The following is a 22,089-nucleotide window of genomic DNA, read 5'->3' as shown; positions in this document are numbered from 1 at the left end:
GAATAAACATTTTTACAACAAAAATACTTTTATAGGAAATTTTCAATTCAGATAATGATAAAGATTTATATACTACCAATTTTAATGAAATTTAGTTTTACGATTTAGAGCAGTTACAATAGTTAATTTTAATCATATTTAGCGAGAATTATCTCAAATTCTTATCGTAAAATAATGTATATTTAAGAATTTAAATGTATTTTTGTAATTATGTATTTCATTTTTTCATAATTTTTTGTATATCTCACATTCAGCATTTCTATGATATTTTTGCCCAAATTTTGCCTTTTCCCATCCCTGTCAATTTCTCAATTTTCCCTGTGTATCTTTAATATTAAATAATTTTCTGTTTGATTATGAAATATTTTTCGTTTATTTTACAGATAATAACAAAATAACAAACAAATAAAAATAAAATCTGACATTTGACGGAAACTAGAATTTGATTGTCATGGTATTTACTGCTGATTGGTTGGATTGAATTTACATGTGACTTTCATGTAATCTGATTGAATAATACTTTGGGAATGCAGTTCTGTGATTGGTTGATCATCTAAATGAATGTCTCTCAACATATTTTGGCTGTAGACGCACGTTATAGTAATTACAGATTCACAAACGACCCACAAAATCGTAAGAAGAATTTTTTTCGAATTTTAGATTTCAATTCTCGGACAAAGGAGATCCGGACAATTTTTCATTTCAATCTTATGTTTTGTTCTGGGTAAGATTTAGCAGTAAACTAGCCTAGTCTATGAGACCTTGAAAATTAGAAAATTTGGAAACAAACAACCTTGAAAATCTTTGAAAATTAATTTATAGCCTTGAAGGGCATAATTTTTATAGAATTTGTTTATTACATTTTGAGTGAAATATTTTTGTAGGTTTTTATTTCAGTTTCAGACTGTGTTTTATCTACAAAGTATCCAATTGCTCTTAGGGAAATTGGCAAACGATCTATCGTGTTTCTTACTGGTTTCATGTCTCTAAAAATTATTCTGAAAAACCATGAAATTGATGAAAGATTTTATATCAAGGAACAATTTAGACATTTCTCCAATAAGGTAAAAAACAGTGCGGATCTAAAAAGCTATGAAGCATCGTTGTTTTTGATAATGTTTTATGTTTTTCATTTTAAGGCACTCTTTACATCAGAAGGAGATCACAGTTACTTCGTGAGAACGCCAAAAAGGAGGTAAAAAACATTCTAGGGATGTTAAGGGGGGCGTGCTGAGAATTTTATAAGTGAAATTTATTGTGAAAGTAGATGACATATCAGGGATTTTTCTAAGCCTTTTGAGCTGGGGCCGTTTTCTTAAACTAGTTTCCAAAAGTTTCCAAAATTCAATCTTAGATTGAGTATTTTGGCCGGTATACGGACATAAAAAAGTGTTTCGAAAAATCCCTGCATATACATCTATCATCCTGTAAAGCGTCGGGGACTGGGTTCAAGTATACCAGGAAGGAATTGCGTTAAAATGTCTAAATTTGCATTAACATATTCTCAAAGAGAACGAATTTTGACGTCATTTCCTTGTAAATTCATGTCCAGTCCCCTCAAGAGTCGACCGCGCAGTTAAGGTCTAGCAAAAGTTTTTACAGCATAAAGAAAGACTGCCGTTACAGGCAAAAATGTTGTAGTTGTTGACGATTTTCAAAATCAGTTTCAACAGAAATATTTGATACTATTGGACAGTTTCTTGGAACTCTGAGCAAAAAAAGTGTACTACAACAAGTCCTTACGTGAAAACACAAGTATTTTAGAAATTCTGTAAGTTTGATTACGATTGGTACGTCAAATATTTTAATAGTTTTCCTCTCCTTGTTTAGAATGACTCTTCAATAAGAGTGAATTATTTCAACGTTCGAAAACAGATTTTAGCAAAGAAATATGGACCAGTCTCTGTAACGGAAAGTGTCAGGTAAAGTGGATTCTCAGCCCCTTTAAAAGTTTAGAAAGAGTGTCAAATATGCAATCGAATCTCAGGAGATATTTCACGGACTAAGCTCTTGTTTAAACGGCCCACTTTCTACTCTGCCTATTCTAATTGTTAGGGTAGGCAAAAAAGCGGGCAAAACGTTGGCAGTTAAAATCTTTGCTTGGAAAAGATTGAAAGAAGTCATTGCATTGTCTTCAAAAGAGGGCAATAGTTGCTCGATAGTTGCCCATCCGGACGCTCACAATCTATTCTTTTCTGCAGGCACTTGTCAAAATTAATAAAACTAATTTTGTTTCTGTAACAAGGCACTTATGCTAAGAGTCTATATTAAACTTTCTTTCCACAGGAGTTACAATTTGCGTAGCCGTAACAGCTCGATAGTCGACTTGCACCATTCGGACGCTCACAGTCCGTACGATGCATCATTCCGTCCACAACACAGACGTCTTCATAGTGGTTCTTCATTGAATTGGAACACCAAGATGTTATCCATGACTGAAACGATTCCCGATGAATTGATCCTGGAAAGCGAAGGTGTAGTGCCTACTAAAAAGGCCTCAGCCAGTCGGTATGTCATTCTTAACTCCTGGTTTTCGATAACTTTTGATAGTACTTATCTGCGGCCTGGAGCAACATGAATAGAGATCTCCGCAGTCACAGCAGGAACCGCAACGTGAAAACATCAAATTTACAATTCAAAGCTCTGAGTAAACCTTTTCCGTAGTAGCCGTTTTCCGTACCCGACAGTAAATGACCAGTTAGTATTTTTGTAGTAGTCTTCCCTTGTATATTACCGAGTTTATGTATGCGTGTTTCCTGCGACGGAGACGGCAAGGCTCTAATTTGTCTACATCCTGACTGACTGAGGACGACGGTAAATCTTCATTTTTACCGCCTTCAATTTTGTGGGTCAAAACCGTGGTTTATTCCAAATCGCTTCAGTCACTTTACCGTACCCTCGAATGTGCAAATACATAAACTCGCTATTTTCTATTCTACTGAAACGAAATCTTCTTTGTTTACTTTTTTTTTCATTTTTATAGAGCAATGGCTGGGAACACATCTTTGAGTGAAAATTATACATTTTCTGGAATGTTCCATATTTTCGATCAACATGCTGACTCAGGTGAAATTCTCAACTGCTTCAATTTCGAAAATTGTATCCCCCTGATTTTAATCATTTTTAATTGGATCCTTATAATTCAGAGAAAGTTTACCCAAATCTGTGTACAATTTAGAAATATTTTGTCCATCTTAAGGAGCGGTCTTGAAGGTCTTGAAGTATCTACCAGAGGCTGCCAGAGGGAGATGGAAGATATAAAAAAAAAACATAAAGATAATTCTCATTTAGCTGAAAACACTCTAAAATTAAAATTTTTTTATATGAATTGTTTTTGAAAAGCAGATGATGTCTTTTGGTAATTTGGGAAAATCACTAATTTTTATTTTTATATTTTCACCATCCCCTGTTTATTCAAACTCCCAGCCATTAACCACACGATTTTTTTTCTTTCTCTAGTCACTTCAATCAAGTTTGCGAACAACGATAAATATTTATTGGGCTGTTCATCGAAAGATGGTTCTTTGTCTGTTTGTGATCTCGGTAAATTTCCACCGGCCGTCAAATTTATGCTGCTTGGTCACAAAGCCAGTGTCAATGGTAAGGTATTTATTCTTTTTTGAATAGGTTACATTTAAACCAATCAAATTTTCATGCGTTTGACCTGTAGGCATGGCGAACCTAAATTGAGGGGCCTAAAAAGTGACAGATTCTCGAAATTTTGACACACAAGATCTCCAATTCGTGAAAAGAAAAAGAGTTATCACACCTTCTTTAAGTCTCTTATGAATGATTTTTTTTCTAGATTTTGATTGGTCCATAATGAACGATTTGCTGACGTCAGCAAGCAGTGATTGCACGGCACAATTATGGAATTCGAACACTGGACAAAATATCCGCGTAATCAAGGATAATTATGGTAGCGCGGTCAACGCGTGCCGTTTCATGCCGCTCAATAATAATCTTATTGTTGTATCCTTTTCATTTTTGAATTTGGTTCATCTTATAAACCATTGCAGTCTTCTGAGCCACTCTCATTCATCAAGGAAACAACAGCTGATTTGCTGTAAGTGACGTTAAACTAGTCAATACGTCACTTGCAACCAATCAGTAATTGCAAATTGTGTCCGTGATGTAATATTAGAGGACGTTGCAACGGTGTATTAATCTCTGGATCTTAAAATTGTTCCAATAAGGCCTAGAATATAGCCTAAAAGCCACTGAACCCCTCCAAAATCGAATAGTCTAATGAAATAAAGTGGAAGTACTATAATCGCAATTCTCACCCGAACTTTAAATTCTGAAAATCGTTACCTAAACTTTGAATATAGTATTTGAACTTAATTATATATTCCTTAACCTTGCGTGAAACCATGACAACAGACTGGTAACCAAAAAGGTCACGTGCAAGTGTTCAACGTCTCTACTGGTAAATGTACCAAAGATGGTGTTGCCAAGGGAACAAATCCTATCCGTTGTTTGGAGTTTGATCCGTCTGGCACATTCTTGTGGGCTGGAGATGATAAGGTATAACATTCATTGGGTTATTCTAGAAAAAAGTTTAACCCCCACATTGAGGAGGTCTATTTAGGAAGCTCAAAATCTCCCTGGATTGATTTTTCAGGACTTTTTGAGCTTTTTGAGGCTTAAACCTTTGACTTATCATTTACTTTCCTTTTTGTTTACAGGGTGTGTTGATGTCTTTCGCCTTCAACGTCATGAGTGGGAAACTCACCAAAAGTCGAAAGTAAGCCGATGAAATGAAACTCATTTGTCTGAATACATTGTTAAAGTTTTTCCGTCTCAGACGGATTTCCGTCTAGGTGAAGTATATAGATAAGCTTTCCCGTCTCAAATTTCTGAATAATTTGCTAATATGTCGAGAATTAGTACTTCTTTGCTGTGCCAAATCCATTTTCCGCTTGCTTCAGATGAAAAACCTTGCTTGATTAACTACCTTTGTTAAATTTTCCTATCCAATGAAATTGCCTGAATTTATCTATTCTAACGATGAGTTCCTTTCGAGGGAATTTTTTGGCAAGAACTAAGTTCGACGAATTTTGTAGTTGCATTAATCAAATTTTGTTCTTCGAAAACTAAGTTCTATCATGAAGAGATCTATTATTGTGGGTAGTCCTAGAAAGAATTCAAATGTGAATATATTTTCATAAAACTTGATTGGTTAATCATTTTCACGTGAGCATAAATGTTTCCCTTCTTAGGATAGCCATTGGTGACAATTGCAGTATTACGTCATTATCAGCTCGCACGTGGGTGTCACGTGAGGCTCGAGATCCATCACTATTGGTCAATCTAGCGTCAAACTCACTTCGATTATATGGGTAGGTGCCGTTCGGTCAAGGGTTTCATTGATTAAAGGTTTTTATTTTGTGAGATACAACGGAGTCTTCATAACTCCAACACACAACAGGGCGTAACACAAATATATTCGAGTTAAAGAGACATTCGAGATATAGAGGTTCGAGTTACAGAGACCCTACTGTACATACCAGGTCTAAAATTCTGCAGTCTAGAAACAACTGAACTAATTTTTTCAAGTTTGCGCTGGCTTGGGAGAAAGAAATGCTTTTCCAATTACAATTACAATTTAGGGCTACACCCTTAGAGTGTAATATTTCTCGTCTTTGCTTTGGGAAGCTTGGAAAATATACCCTTAAGAGCCGCACGTATGGTAAGTCATTTACCTTGAGTGCCTCCGGGGGCTAAGTATCGCTGTTACTTTGTCTGAGCTCAAATGTTTTGCATACTAAATATCCATGCAATCACCCCCACTAAATGACCCATAACCGTAAAATGTTTTTAAATCTTATGAATTGAACTTGCGAGCACCTCGCAAAAACCGGAATTTTTCATTCAGTTTCTTATTGAGTTCCTCTTTGACGATTTTCGAAAATTGAAGCCTGTTGTGTTTTGAAGTGTTTTGACGCAAATTCGATTTTTCCCCTACTGCAAGAGCTTTGAAATTTTAAAGTTGTAGTCGAAAACCCGGGCTCAAAACATTCGAAAAAGTCGCAAAGTAGAAAAGACGTTAATTACGAAGAAAAAAATCCGTGACGTCGAGTATTGGCTAGAACTGAACGGAATAATTAATGAAAGAAACAAACATTTAAACTGGGAACCCATAGTTTGTGGCACCTCCGATCACTAAGCTCATACACGCCATTTTATACTCTATAAGAATATTCATGATGAAATTTGCCAAACAATTAAGAATCCGTTAAGAATATCACCATCGTGGAATTTGACAACCAATCCTAAGAATGCCATTTTTAGCCAATTATCCCCCAGTAAGGCTCGATACTTTCACAAAAATGCCATTTTATGCTTCAGCTGTGTATTAATTACATGTTAAATTTAGATAGAATTTCGTTCCTAACCTAAGAATACCATAAAAACATTTTAGGATGATTTTCTCAGAATTTTGTTTTGATAGTTTTTTCCTAATCAACTGATGAATGCGTTAGCAAGAAACTTGAGAAGAAATACACCGTTTCTTATGTAACAAGCTCCTACTTTAAGTATTGAGCACTCTTAATTGTGCAGAGAAACACAAGCAGAATAAAAAAAAGTGTATAAGTTGATGATGAAATGAAGAAAAACATCATTATTATTATATTAAAAATAAAGCATGTATTCATGTTAAAGTATAATTTTCAGTTGACGCTCCCTAATTCGATTTTCAAGGAATTTTCATCGAATAAGGGAACATATCAAATAGTACAGCGTCGTTTATGATAGTTTCTTGTCGACGGTAGCTTTCAATATTATCGAATTCATGATGTGCACCATTGCAATTTCTTCGGACATTACATAACGGATCCAACAGCTGATCATTTGCAATTTACGTATTGCCGAACTTTACATATCACTTTGAACCAATCAGCTGTTGCTGTTGGGTCTTGCATAGTGCGGAAAGGGGTCTGACCCCCCCTTCTTAAATGACCCCCCTTCTTGGCATCCCCCCAACCTTTAAAAATACCTATCCCCCAAGGATTTCGGGCTAAATTTTTTATGGTAAAAAGGGAAGGGAAACAGTAAAGAAAAATTAAGTCTGGGAAATATATACCACTTTTTAGTGAAAATAAAGAACTTCCTTTAATGCAGACCAAATTTCATAACAGTGCTGGAAAATAATCTACAATATATGTAAGCCCCCCCCTTCTTAAACGATCCCCCCCCTCCTTGCTATCCCTCCCCCCTTTTTAGTGAAAATTTCTGATCCCCCCTTCTTCACTTTTTTGGAAGGTGTCATCCCCCCTTAAGAAAGGGGGGGGTTCGAACTATGTCTTGTAGTGTCGAAGATATTGTAGTGGTGCATATCATGAATAATTAGAGAGCGTCAACTGTACATCGCAGTTTTCATTTCAATTTCAGTATATCACCGATCAACGATGATCTCCAATTGAAAACCACTTTCCCGATACAGCAAGCCAAGAGCCGTATACGAAGTTCGTTTTGTCCTTTAATGTCCTTCAGACAAGGAGCGTGTATAGGTAAGTGCTTGTTTTTATATTTTGTAGGTTTTATATTTTATCCTATACCCTTTCTTGATGTTGTGTCTCTACACGTTTTTTTATAAGAACATCAAATTTCTGAAGCATTCGGATGTTCTGAACTCTTTCAGTATTAAGCCTAAAAATGTTCTTATCATGTTCTTATTTTCACAATTTTGTCTGTTAGTATTTTTGTCCGCATTTTCCTAAGAAATCTGGTGTTTTAGAGTCTTGCCCTTATGCCTTAATAAATACTTTAAGCATCGAAGCCTTATGTTCTTATATAGTGTGTTCTTATAAAATGTGTCGGTTTTCTCTCATTTTTATGCTGAACAAACAAAAAAGAATGAAAGAAACGAAAATACTGAGAGTGAAGGAAAACTTTATTTTTTTCTGGTGCTGATAAGTCAAGAAAGAAAACAGAGAACTTATTACTGCTCGTTGTCGTTATAGTTACACAGAAATTTCTAGCATCTAATGGTAATCATCCGTCCAATATATTATAGTTCTATACTTATATTTATTTCTGCCACACTTGGTAAAAATCTAATCTAATGTGTTCAAATAATAAAATCCAGATCTGAAAATCGACACTTCACAATCGGCTTAGGGAATAAATAACTTTTTAAACCTACCTGTGGTTCCTATAAATTTACCTGTGTTCGTTCGTCCGTCCGTCCATTCTTTGTACACAGATGTGTATTAATACTTTTTTCATCAATATCTCCTAAACAGTTTTTCATTTGACGTTATTATTTTTTACATAAAATGGTATTTCATGGTGATGCTCAAAACTTTGCATCGTTTCAACCCGGAACTTCTTAAAAATCGCCGGAACAGCCGAAATTCAGCGTAAAACAAGTTTTTCTTAATTGTTTTGATTACAGTCGACAGATTTTCATGATTTTTTGTACAGTTAAGCAAAGTAGTAATTCCCAAATTCTAATGGAGCCCAATTTTTGAAGAAAAAATTATTCATGGTTTTTCGTTGGAATTCCTCATTAGTTTTTTCTGACGTTTTGTTGATTTTTAATTTCATGTTTTATGTTGATCAACTAGTTAAAGTCTATAAAGGTATCACTTCTTTCAGAGTAAATTTACTGATGCACTCACCACTCTTGCACTGAGTTTCAGCTAATTTCAGCCACTTATAGGGTTACACGTTTTTTTTTTATTAGAACCCAGTTTATAAGAACATTGAGGCTGAAATTCGTCGAAAAATTAAGAAGATCATAAGAACATGCCCAGCCTCAATTTGGAAAAAAATGACAAGAAACTACTATTTTTTCCTCTTTTCAAGCAATTTTAACCCAACTTAGGGATGGATTTTTCTAAAATCGAGAGTCAAATATTGTCCAAATTTTACCAATTTTAAGTGCTCTTTATTTTGCATGATATTGTCGATTTAGAGTAGTCTGAAAAATTAAGAACGCATTTAAGAACATTTTAGGCTGAAAATTGCTAGAACAAAATAAGCACATCCAGCCAAATTTTAGGTGTTCTAATAAAAAAAAAAAACGTGTACTATACCAAAAAAATAAACACTTGTTTTGTTAGTTTGCGTAATTCCCAAATTTGCTATGTTACAGACCTTTTGTCCGATATTGTAGCTTCAAAATTAATTGAAATAGATAAATGTTATATAACGTGGGGTTCATGACCCCCCCCCCCCCCCAAAAAAAAAAAAAAACTGCTCATATTATATAAGAAACTGAACTACTGCCAAACTTAACGTATTTTGTCACAAATTGTTGTTTTTTCTTGCTACTCCTTGTCATCATATGGTCAGAACAGATTTCGAAAACAATTTAGTTTCACAGGATTTAAAAAGATTAAGTTGAGAAGGCTTTTGAGTACGAAAAAATTGAGAAATAAATATATTTATTATAATTTGTTTTTTGACTTTTTCTCTAAATAACTTCATAATTTGCGCTTTCCTTACCCTAATACAGACGGGTTTCGAATTAAAATTATTTTTTGATTTTTCCCGTCTTGAAGCAAATGTACGCAAGATTCTTCATTTATCTGTATTTTTGAAAGAAAATAAGTAAAAGAAACTTTTATTCCTTTTTCTTGGATTTTTCCATTATTTTGTATTATGAAGAAAATAAGTTTCTTAGAAAATACAAACTTGTTGACTTTAGTGGCAAGACATTTTCCTCGTATTTTTAAAGGAAAATATCTAGTTTTAATAAAAACCTTTTTGTGTATTTTCCAAGGAAAACGGGAAGAAAGGGAACAGAAATCGCTTCGAATAACTGAAAGTTCGACTAATTGAAGAATACTACACTCTCGGGGGTACTAGGGTTGGCCGATGAGGGATATGTGTGGACCTTTAGAGGGAACAAATTTTTAGTGAAAAAAAATGCCTCTCAGAGAGTCAAAGAAAAAATTTCTTCAATTTTGGAAAAATGACTTTTTCTCTCAAAATCAAAAACTATTTATCTCTCAAAACGAAAAGTATAATATATTTTTAACGCTATATCAGGCTATGTTTATTTTTAAAGAGAACATATTGCTTGTTATTTATACCAAATTTTTAAAATTGGTAGTGAAAGAGAAAGAAAAAAAAACATTTCCTAAAAATAGTGAATTTGCCGACCCTTAGAGGGACTACTTTTCTGAGTTCTCTACCCTTAGAGAGACTTTGGAAGGTGAAAAACCCACCCTTATCGTTTGCACAATATACCCAGCACCCATTTTTTCTAAGTATCCCCCACCCCGGAGAGAAAAAATAAAATTATCCCTCATTCTTCTTAGTGACGGGCAGTGAAGACATGTCTGTTTATTTCTTCAACATCGATGAACCAATGAAACCGTTGAACACATTATTAGGTCATTCGTCCCCAGTCCTTGATGTTTGTTGGAATTATGATGAAAGTTTGTTATGTTCCTGTGATCAAGAGGTAAGTTGATTGAAACAACCGTCAAAACGTTTTATGTGTGAATAAAATGTGAATTTTATATTGACAATACCTTAAGTGGATAAATTTTCGCATTTATTAATTTTCGCGAGACGAGAATTTAAAGATTTCGCGTGATTTGACTTTTGCAAATCAAGGGTCTTTAAAATTTTCGCGTAGATTAAATTTCGCGAAAATGGCTTTAATATTTATTTAATTTTGAGACTATATAAATTGTAACTAGAAAAGAGATGTGTTTTTTTTTAATCGAACAATGGCAGACGTACTCTGTACCAGAGTGTATCTCACGATTATCGTAGCGTAGTTCACTCTGTGCGCATTGTCTGTTTGACAATAGTTTTTCCGTACGGAGACCTCTGCGATGAAGTATAATTTTGAAATAAAATGGCCGCCAAAGTACGACAATTGTAAACAAAGGGATGGGGTCCATTGAGGGTCACTTTCTAAGCATGTTTTGGCTGCTTTTTTAATGTTTTTGAGCCAAACTAAAGGCTGAAAAGTAACGAAGACATATTCAAAATTGTCTAACAGAAAATTATTTTCCAATTACCCTTTTTTCCATGTAGTCCGCCAAAGAAAAATACAAACATTTTAATTACAAAAGTTATGCCAACAAAACAAACTATAGCCACTCTACATAGATCGAATGCCGTAAAAGTAATACTGAATTTGAACATAAAAACATGCAGTGAGTATATTCTTTTGCAAAGAACTGAAGTTAAAACCACTTTAAAAACAAGATTCCAATCAAAACTTGCTCTCATGTTCCGATGTTCGTGAACTCAAAGATCCAAAATGTAAACAAAAACATTCGATTTGTGCAAAAAGAGTTATTTTGCAATAGAATGTCTTCTTTAGAGCTTTCTTTTATTCCAATTATTAAAAAATAAAGAAGTCAGTTTAGTTATGAAAACACTTTTTTTCGACAAACTTCTATAGTTTCTGACAACTCTGACGGCCATTTTGTCTTGTCGCCTCCGATTTCTCGCCAAACTCCAACAGCACTCCATCGTAGCGGTTGGTTTGAAAAATCTCAAACCAGAAAAGACAATGACAACAGACCCTCTACGGCAATGAATTTTGAAATTAGCCGTAGATATTGGGTTTGTGTACAGACAATGGCAGACGCAGTCACTCAAAAGTTTTCAAAAAACTTCAAAGAAAGTACTTTTAGGAGGTTACTAGAGTTTATAATTGAAATGAAGAGTTGGTCTCGTAATATAATAATTTGATTTCTTTCTTTGATTTCGCGAATTTTCGCGAATGTAAAATTCCAAATAATTTCGCGTGGACTAATTTCGCGAATCAAAGGCCTTCAAAATTTCGCGAAAATGGTCAAAATTCGCGAAAACCGCGAAAATTAATCCATGTGAAAATTTATCCACTTAAGGTAGTTTCATGAATTGACCAACTTGACCTATTTCTGCGGGCCCCTCAGGGCCGCTAAAGCTCTAAAGCAAAGGGCCAATTTCCCGTCGGAGAGAAATGACTGCCTTTGTTGTGCCACATCCCCAATTGGGTTCAACTACCCTAACGCATAAAGCTGAAAATTATTCAGTCGTGCCTGCTAATCTCCGAAAACGAGGGCTGCAAAATCCGTGACGCGGTCTTACAAATTTCTGTACAGTAATCCAAACTTTACAAAAGCTGAAAATTTTCCCGACCTTCAGAGTTTTAGTGTGTCGGGTGAAATTTCCAAATGGAGTGCTAGACTAATTTGTCGAGCTTATTACTTAAGTCAAGTGGAAGTTTTTCGGAGTGATAACTCGAGTGAAAGAAAGAATGAAAGATTTGCGATTAATTCGTGAGTGGAAAACGAAAATGAAAAATTCAAGCCAATAACTCAACACTTTTTTGAAGTTTCGAACTCAGAACAAGTATATCACTCGGATATGAAGAATTGATGACTTGAGATTCTTTTCTTGTCTACTAGTTCTTTTTCTCTACAGGGTGTCCCTAATTAAAGTATCGAGTCGAAACACAACTATGAGTAGTAAGTTTTATGTGCGTGTTCACAAAATTGTATCTCCCTCTTTTTTCTTTGTCATTACGATTAATTTATACGTTGTAGCTACCTTTTGTAATAAGCCTGTGTGATGGAGAACGTTCTTATATTTTAGCGATAACACACACAAACTTTTCTACTCAATCGCATGTTCAAATTCGATACTTTAATTGGGGACACCCTGTATAACAACTGTTTTCTTCGTTTTTAACCCAGGATTTTCCCAGTTGAGATGGAGTTTTTATAAGATACTTTAATAATTGGTCATTTGAAGTAATAAAAATGACGCGTTCTTTAGAAAAAGTAAAACAAAATTTTTTATTACTGGTTAACGATCAACCAAATTAAATGAGAGCTTGTAAAAACTCCATCTTGTCCCGACTTTCCCAGCTACTTATTGATTCGAAGTAAAAAAAATTTTGTGCTCTCTTTTATACTAGAAATTTATTTTTCCAGGGCACAGTAATTGTATGGAAACGTCAACAAGTATCTCCAAGTTCTTGATGATGTTGGATCTCTCTCTCTCTCTCCTGACTGACAGGACGTTATGTCAACGTTCATATTACGTTATATGGAGGTTGTGGACTTGAAAAGGACCTAATTTTGACGTTTTGAAAGAAAACGAGTGGAGAATGTTGATTTGCCTGTAATGAAAGCAATAGCACACCGCTATGCAAACGTCATAATTATTACTTTTAACATTTGACCGAAATTCCCGCAATCCTTTTCTTCTTGATTCGTAATGCGTGCAAGTTATTACTTTTTTTATTGTCAAAGAGTGTAATTGACTTGTAAAAGCAATTAATGCAAAGGATGATGGGATTAAAACTCGGACAAACAGTAATCTTGATGTCTATTTTTAGAATCACTACGGTATGCTATTCTTGAATTCTATAAATCTAAAATTCGAACATCACCTGAGAACATCTATCTCTCATCCCCTGATCAAACTTCTTCCCACAATGGGGATGAAAATTTATTTCGAAATCCCAATGGGGATAGAAATCTTATTGTTCTAAGGTAAAGAAAATCCAGTGGGTTTTTGGAGTGCATTTTTTAAACTTTGAATTTCAAATGGGAATGAAATCAAAGTCAATTTTCCAGTGGGCTGGGATCCTAGCGGGTCTGTGACACAGAGGTAACTCGTAGACGTCTGAAAAGCGCTCTTTCTAGAATTATATGATTAGAGGATCGAATTAGAGAGGGTCAATTTTAATTTGGTCTTCAAGTGATCAAGAAATAATTTAATTACGCAGAATTTATTTTGACATTTAGTTCTAATTATAGAAAATTCGAATAAGAGAAGTTCGAATTAAAGAGTTAATAAAGTTGTGGCTTGAATACACGCTTTTTTTATAAGAATACACTTTATAAGAACGTCCATGATGAAAATGGCCGAAAAACTAAGAATAATGCTAAGAATATCACCATCATGGAATTTTGCCATTTTTAAGAGTATTTTCAATTATAACTTGTCAATTACCCCCAAGTAAGGATCACTCCTTTCACAGAAATGTCATTTTATCCTTGAGAAGCATGTACTAAATGTTAAATCTAGTCTGAATTAGGATTCTAACCTAAGAATGCTGTAAGAATATTTTAGGATGATTTTCCCAAAAAAGTTAAGAATATCCATGATGAAACGGATTTACACCATTCTTACAAAAAAAAAGCGTGTACCATGTCAAGCTAGCTGTACCTGTAAATTTACTGAAAATGTTTAATTTAGGTAACTTTTTATTTTACAAAGCAGGAACCTGGCTGTAAACCTTTTTTGAATTCCTTATTTTCGAGAGACTTTAAGCATTTTAGATTGGGTTTATTTAGCGAGTTAAAAAATTGTATATGAGATTTTAGTATGCCTTCAATTTCCCCATTAGTGCCAAGTTATTTGGCTAAATTACAATCTCGTCAAAACTCATCCTCACAAAGTTAGCTCTGAAGTATTTTCTGATCTTTATTATTTAGCTTTCAAATTTCTTTAGGACCCGTAGGGTTTTTTTGTCGATGTTGATTTTTTTTAATCTTGTATTTATATAGTTTCAGTTTTGTATTTTTATATTGCTTTTTTTGGAATGGAAGAAAATTTTGTTTTGGAATCAATATTTGTTATTTTCTTTAGCCCGAAACCTGGTGTTGAAAACCCGGTAGTAGGGGGTGAATAACCAACCTGCACGCATCTTCTCTGATATGATTTGATATAGGGGATGCCTATCGTCTACAATATTTCTGTCCTAGCTTACCTGTAACTTACACAAAGACTTCTTTCTTTCTTTGTTCAATAAATGAACATTTATAATTATGAAAGCAAACATAATGACTTCATTATCTTCTTCCTTTGATTGGATGTGACGAAATTATGAAAGTTAATGCAACTTTTGGTTACCCCAAGTTCGGGGTAACTCTCGGACGCACGGGAGTTCCATGCACGATACGCATCACCTATATCAAAATAAATTCTGGGGATGATAGCCATCACCCTACCCCCGGCGAATACTCTACCGAAGCGTTTTACCTTCATCCGAAAATACTTTTAGTAATTTCAGGGAAAGTCTGGAGATCCATTCATTCTCTCTAACGAAAATTTACACCGCCCAATCAAATATCCCATAAGAAGCTACTCAGTGAGAGTATGGTATTTATGACCCAGTTTGAATTTGTTTACATTTGGTTTGAATTTCGTGCCAAAAAAGCCGTTGATAAGGTTAGCCAATCAGATTCGCGCACTTCCAATCAAAACAATCACGTGGTTTCAACAATTGTCTAACAGCCAATAGAATTCTTCGTGTATCTTCATTAATATTTCGGCCAGTAGTGACAAGACAGAAGTGTCTTTTCTCTGTTTCTCCGTTAGGTCCGGTGCACACGTCGAAACTTTTTAAATAGACAGTGTAGGCCGAGCCTCTCAACTATTTCAGGGATGGCTTAACTGATGTACTGTGTGCAGGACGGAAGATATTTCACAATACTGAAAGGTTTGTGGTCAGAGTTTTGCCTGACCAGAAGACGGAAAATTGCGAGAAAAAAAAAGGATTAGAGCAACTATATTATTCTTTAATCGGCTTGACTGTTAGGACTGGCGGATTTAAGACAAAAGAGTAAGTACGTCGGAAACAAGCGAAGGAGTGCAACGCTCGTTAGAAGACAATGAAATTACAATTACAAATCTCTTCCTCTGATAATTTCGACATGGTCTAAAATACATGGTTAGGACTTGGTAGCGTTGGACGAAACGCAATTCTTTGCCAACGGAAAGTCATGTGACATCTTTTTCAATAATTTTTTTAATAATTTCGAGGATAAAACAAACACAATGGTTCAACTCACTAAAAGATTATGTTTACTGGAAACAATAATTACTTTAGAAAGTACCCTAAGTCTGACGTCACGCCGTGACGAAGAATACAGGTCTAACTCAGCCGGGCTATATGACTGAATATACTTCTTGATGGGGTGGAGACAGGAGAAAGCGTTTCAGGCTGGTGGGATGTAGCATATTGCATTAAACCAACGCGAAAAACACTTCTCGTGTCCCCAAGGTTTTAGGACTTGGGAGCGTTGGACGATACGCAATACAGGTCTAACTCACCAGGGTTATATGACTAATTGTACTTCTTGATCTTGAAACTGCCGCGTGTGACCATGACATGTGCAAGCAATTCCTTATCTCGACTGCGGTTGAAGCATGGTGACGATGAGGCCTTTTTTTAATCGCTATATTTCTTTTTTTCATCCCTCCTTCCTACGGGGATATGCTGATGAAGCACGAAAGATGACGAAAATTTCAACGGGGAGATGTCCGTCGGGGAAACCTCAGTCGGAGAAACCTCAGTCGGGGAAACCTCAGTCGGGGAATTGTCCGTCGGGGAAACGTCTGTCGGGGAAGTGTCCAGATACCGGTAGAGTTTATTTTGTAAAGTATTTAAAAAATAGAGGTCATAAGAAAATTTAAAGAAATCAAAATAGTTTGTTATGAATCTCTATGGAAAACAAAGTTGTGTTTTTTTTCACCTAAACCGCAATCAGCTGGTAACCAAAATGAAAAGAGAAAAACATTAAAAAATTAATAACAATGCAAAATTTAATACAAAAAATTACAGATTCTAAAAATTCATTTTCTAAGGAAATTTTAAAAGCAATGAAATCATAAATACAATATCTAAGGAATACACGAAAAAACTGTTTTAAAATAAAAAAATTCGCATAAAATAAGTGACAAAAATTCAATTAGAAAATTTGCTTAAAAAATTACAAAATTTGACGAAAAAAAAGTTTCAAGAATGAATACTGAATCGTCACTATTGAATCATGGGTATTTTTAGAGACACCACGCTTAAGAAACCACAATTTGTATAAACCGAATCAAAAAAAATTCTCATCGTGATTAGGAAATTTCGAAATAAATAAATAAGGACAAAATAAAATCTTTAAAAAATTATTTTTAACAAGATAACGGAACCGCTTTAAAATATTACGTTCAACACTACAGGGTCAAAACAAAGATCTTAAGGTAAGAATATTTGACGATTCTATTATATTATTTTGAGAATTTGCAAATTTTTCTTTTTGTAGGTGGCAGGAACAACTAGTTTTGGTAAAAATTCGACTTGGACCTTTCTTCCCAGGCAGATTTTTATACAAAAACACATCAAAGTCGCGCCAAAATCAAGTTACAGAATAAGCCCTGGGGGGGGGGGCACTACCCTGAAGTTGTCGTCTACGTTTCAATATTTCTATTTTCCTAAGTACACTTCGTGAGAAATTATGCTATTGATTTTATTTATGTTTTAGATCATCATCATTTTCGTACTAAATTGAAAAGAAGCTATACAAAGATGGGCGCTAAAATCACGACCATAATTGCACTAGTTGTTGCATTTGTGACGTTTCTTTTGATGTCTATCGCGACTGGTTCCACCCATTGGATGAAAGCAGGAACATCACACTCTGGTATGACAAAAATATATTATATCTTGTCACTAAAATGGCTGACAAAAGTTAATGCTTTTAAATTAGCGCTTTCTCGACCTAACGAAACTTTGTGCTTGCGAAAGTTTGTACGCCTAAAGTATAGAAAAAGCTAAAAATAAATCTCATACTTAGGATTTAAAGCAAACTTATCTTGGAATGAATATCCGCTACTAGGCTGCCAGGCTATACTTTATTGCTCACCACTTTTTAAAATTTTGCAAAGTTTTCTTTTCTTCCGGCGGTGTGATCCAGTGGTCTTTTGCGGGAGGGAAGGAGCATTAAGTGTTTGTAGTGTTTGTTTGTGTCACCTGATTGTAGAAAACACATCACATTTTTTCCAGGTTTATTTGCATCATGTTATGAGATGAACGACGAATCCATTTGTGCTGATATTGATTTCGATCTCAACGACACATTGTCCTGGATGAAGACCGTCCAAGCCTTCTGTATCTTGGCCATCTTGACTCTCATCGTTGGATTTATCTTGGCTATCTTGGATATCTTCATGGAATCGATTAAACCCAAATTCAGTGCTATTGTATTCTTCATCTCTGCCTTTTGGCAATTGATCGGTAAGTGTAAATCAAGCCTTAAATGAAATAAGTTGTTCTGTGTAAAAAGGGTCTTAATTAGACATCAGCTTAGACCTGAAAAATTTAACTCCAATGCTTAGAAAAAGCTTTCTCCCTTATTGCTTTTATGGTATTTCGAAATTTGGTTCATGTATTTTTTTCTGATGAATTATACCTGGATTCACAATCGTACTGTATTTTTACACTGTCATTACACATTTTTTATAAGAACAAAAAACTGTATAAGAACATAAAAGGCTTTGATGACCAAAGATATTGTGAACAAGTTAAGAACATTTTAAGGCTTTGCATACACCAAATTGCACAAAAATACTCACAAAATGGTGAAAATAAGAACAGGTTAAGAACATTTTAAGGCTAAAAGCTCAAAAAAAAAGTTAAGAACATCCTAACCGTAACAAACCGAACTTCGCGTTATCTTTTCAGTCAGCGAAGAAGAGTCTGGTATAGGTTAGTTTGGAAATAACTAAACTAAGCGAACATAGAAGGCGTAAGGCGAGAGCCAGTTTCACCGTCATAGACGACTATTTTAATAGTCTAGCATTTTCCGTAACTTTTTTGCTTTGGGTACATTCAATTTAAAGCAAAATGTGATTATCAAATTGGTAATCACTCCACCATCCGCACTCCGCACCAAATCTTCAAATATATTTTGTTGGTTAAAAATGCATGTATCGCCCGAACAGAGTTTTTGTTTTTCCGGGATCAAAAGGGCGGTATATGTGGCGGCTCTCCTCCCGGTACAGGTCCGTAAAAATGGGCCATGGAATAAATACATACCATACTTACATATAACAATCCAAACACTCCCTTAACAATCAAATGCGCCTAAATCGTAAAAAGTGCCTATACCGCAGCAAATATCCGAATCTTTTTGGTTTTGGCGCTTTAGATTGTTATAGGTAAGTACGGTAATTATATAACTTAAGGCGAAAAAATAAAGTCTTTTTTTCGTCAACAGATGAAAGATAATTTTTTCCTTTTGTAACGTTTAGCCGCCTACATAGCATCTTTGACACCTAAAAAGGAAATTTATTTTCGTTGTCTCATATTTTTGAAACCTGGGATTTTGAAATATCAGAGGAAATGGCGAATACGGATGGTAAAGGAAAATAATTTTACGCAGACAGTTTTTTTCATAATAAAATTAACGGCCATTTCATTTTTCATTGTTAAAAACTTCCAGGGGGTAAAAGACTGATTTGATTTCGCCCATGTCACTTTAAGGTATGAAAAGAAATTTTTCCAAGGGTAATTTGCATTTTTTGTCACTTTCCAGGGGGCATTCACGCAAGAACTTTTTTTGATTGGAAAAGGTTTGTCCAACCCCCTCTGTATGAATACCGTATCAATAGACAAAGGGACGAACTAAAAGCTGGTTTCAACTTTAACTTAGTCATGGCATGGACCAGGGGTTTAGGTACCCCTGAATTTTAGGTACCCCCTAACAACAGACGTTAGTAGGTACCCCCTGTGACTTGAGTATATGTCAAGAAATGAAAAAATTGTATAATTTTACAATTAAAAAGAATAATGATAGTTAGATAAAAGCAAGATAAAATATAGTTCCCAAGCCCCCAGACCTTACTACATAAAAGTTAGATACCCCCAGAGATCATAGGTACCCCCTGAAATTAAAAAAAATCCAGCCCCAGCCTTTTTCAGGAAGATTTTGGTTGTAGCCCCCCCCCTGCGGGCTGGGGGGGGGGTCCATGCCATGTTAGTTAGACTAAATTCAGACTAATTTCAATTATCTTAATTCTAGCAATGGCTGTTTATGCAGATGAAACAAACACAGACAATGGCGGCTCATACGGATGGGCGTATGGTATTGGATGGGCGGCTTTCGTATACCCAATCGCTGCTGGAATCATTGAGCTTTTGGGAGAGTTCTACTAAAATAAAATCATACTCAAAATCCTTGAAAGTTTTGCTTTTTTATGCTAGGTCTGTGAAAGACAGATTACATGTGTTTTTTTTACAAGCATAACGCTTATAAGCATATGAAGGCTCAGATTTGCAGAATTCCTAAGCATAACATGAGCATATATGTCAGCCTAAAATATTTTTCAAGTGGTCATTTTTATCTGTCTAAAAAAGTTTGGTAGAGGTCAAGTAAAAAATGAGAAATTCCACAGCTAGCTACATTCCACTGCTTCCAAAATCTGAACAAATTTTTACAAAATTTCTGAAATTTCATTAAAAACTTGGGTCGGGGTGAATCATAAGCATAATTCTTAAGCATATAATAAGCATAAACTATGCCTGAATGTTTGAGAACTTAAGCATACACGAGCCTGACCAAGGGGCATACACTTGCTTATAAAAAAAACAAACATGTATCATTGGATTATTAATGATTAACATCCTTTGGGCGGCAAGTGAAAAATCAACACTCGCGAAACATAATGTTTTGTTTTTTTTAAGGCCGGGCTCCACTTTCGCGCGAGATGAGCGAAAACTTTTTGAAGTTTTTGTAAGGTCATTGGTCGGTTGAAAAATGAAGCAATTTCATTGGTCGAAATTGACGTAAGGGATGAAAAAAGTAGAACTTCTTTCAACTTTTTCTTGTTCTCGCGAAACTTTTTTATGACGTAAGCTTTTTTTCAGGCAAAAAAGGTTAAGAGAAAAACTGTCGCCTATTTCACGCGAACGTGGATACCGGCCTTTTGGCTGACAAAATTCGAAGCTTTGAAGCTTTTCTAGGGAAAAATTTTCCTTTTGGAAAAAAAAACGTGATTTAAAAATTCTGTTTTTATTTGTTGTATTACAGAAGTTAGCATTTTTTTGTAATTCGTGCATCATCCCATATAGTATGGTCGTGTTACAAAAATACAGGCTGTTTGTAGGAAAAAAATAAGATCTAGCTGAAACTTTCTCCAGACCTTCTCTATAGGATGCTTATACCTCAGGAAAAATTCCCCTAAAATCCCACTGGTGGAACATCTCTTTTTTGGGACATTTCTATTTTCCCCAGGTAAAATCCTAAGGGCGAATTTTTTTGACAATTTCAAACTTATATCCAGACAATATCATGTATACCATTCGAAAGCTCTCGAAAAACTATATAGAAGACTTTTAAACGATTATAGCTGATTTCCTTACCTAACTTGAGATATTTCATGCGCAAGTTCCACTTTTCGCCACACTTTGGTCAAAATTGACCATAAATAGCATCTTCTGCGTGAATTATCTTGAGTTAGGTAATGAAATCGGCTATACCCGTTTAAAAGTCTTCTATATAGTTTTTCGAGAGCTTTCGAATGGTATACATGATATTGTCTGGAAATAAGTTTGAAATTGTCAAAAAATTTCGCCCTTAGGGTTTTGCCTGGGGAAAATAGAAATGTCCCAAAAAAGAGATGTTCCACCAGTGGGATTTTAGGGGAATTTTTCCTGAGGCATAACCATCCTATAGAGAAGGTCTGGAGAAAGTTCCAGCTAGATCTTATTGTTTTCCCGTAAATTATGCTAAACGACCCCACTAATATTAGTTTTTTTTTTATTTTATTCTTCGGAAATTTTCATATTATAATAATATTTTTGTGCGTCTGTTCAAAATCGGGGGAAAACTTTAGTCGCCTCCATTAAAATAATATTCACCCTAATTCCCTAATAAAATATTTGTAATTTTAATTTTTGTTTAGGGAGCAGACATTTTGTAAATATGTAAAAAAGTTTTGTTTATTAAATAATGCATTTATCATTCACTTAAAATTGACCCCCTTTCCCAATTTAAAAACCTTCAAATATTTCTTAGAAATTAACCCGAGACATTGTTACTTGTGACCCCCCGGACAGCAGGTCTAACCCCCGTAAAAGCATCAGTTGACCCCACATTCAAAATTACCCTCAAACAGGATGAAATTACCCCCCAAACAGAGCAAATTACCCCCTGTCAAGGTAAATTTTGTTGATTTTTCACTACCCCCCCCCCCGGACACTATATCCTCCACCCCCTCCCATGTACGGATATTTTCTGGAAGAGCCCCATGGTTTATGCTCAAATAGATTAATTTTCGCGTGGGCTTTTTCACGAATTGAATATCTATAATTTTTGCGTGGAAAATATTTCGCAAATC

General features: G+C 34.9%; 2 protein-coding genes across 2 annotated transcripts in view; one reads left to right on the top strand and one right to left on the bottom strand.

The window, feature by feature from the left end:
* Nucleotides 1-381: 381 nt before the first annotated feature.
* Nucleotides 382-13,181, top strand: LOC136821463 (WD repeat-containing protein 13-like). Its single transcript, XM_067077698.1, has 13 exons — nucleotides 382-633; nucleotides 1,140-1,195; nucleotides 1,831-1,922; nucleotides 2,287-2,508; nucleotides 2,984-3,066; nucleotides 3,460-3,600; nucleotides 3,806-3,972; nucleotides 4,384-4,527; nucleotides 4,689-4,747; nucleotides 5,223-5,342; nucleotides 7,396-7,514; nucleotides 10,275-10,420; nucleotides 12,900-13,181. The coding sequence occupies exons 1-13, from the start codon at nucleotides 558-560 to the stop codon at nucleotides 12,945-12,947; spliced, it is 1,473 nt and encodes a 490-aa protein (XP_066933799.1). The 5' UTR covers nucleotides 382-557; the 3' UTR covers nucleotides 12,948-13,181.
* A 3,228-nt stretch (nucleotides 13,182-16,409) lies between these two features.
* LOC136821469 (putative 3-methyladenine DNA glycosylase) overlaps nucleotides 16,410-22,089 on the bottom strand; it is a 30,326-nt gene continuing 24,646 nt past the window's right edge. The window contains exon 5 of the mRNA XM_067077705.1: nucleotides 16,410-18,003. The gene's annotated coding sequence lies outside the window, so the exon portion shown is untranslated. The remainder of the gene's footprint in view (nucleotides 18,004-22,089) is intronic.

Source organism: Clytia hemisphaerica, unplaced genomic scaffold (assembly GCF_902728285.1).
Source record: "Clytia hemisphaerica strain Z4C2 unplaced genomic scaffold, Clytia hemisphaerica genome assembly, whole genome shotgun sequence".
Lineage (NCBI taxonomy): Eukaryota > Metazoa > Cnidaria > Hydrozoa > Leptothecata > Clytiidae > Clytia > Clytia hemisphaerica.
This window is presented reverse-complemented; position numbering and strand designations above follow the sequence as displayed.

Coding starts and splice junctions, on each gene's coding strand:
- LOC136821463 (XM_067077698.1), top strand. CDS start 558: ATGAATGTCTCTCAACATATTTTGGCTGTAGACGCACGTTATAGTAAT. Junction 634..1,139: donor CACAAACGACCCACAAAATC/GTAAGAAGAATT, acceptor TTTCATTTTAAG/GCACTCTTTACATCAGAAGG. Junction 2,509..2,983: donor AAAAAGGCCTCAGCCAGTCG/GTATGTCATTCT, acceptor TCATTTTTATAG/AGCAATGGCTGGGAACACAT.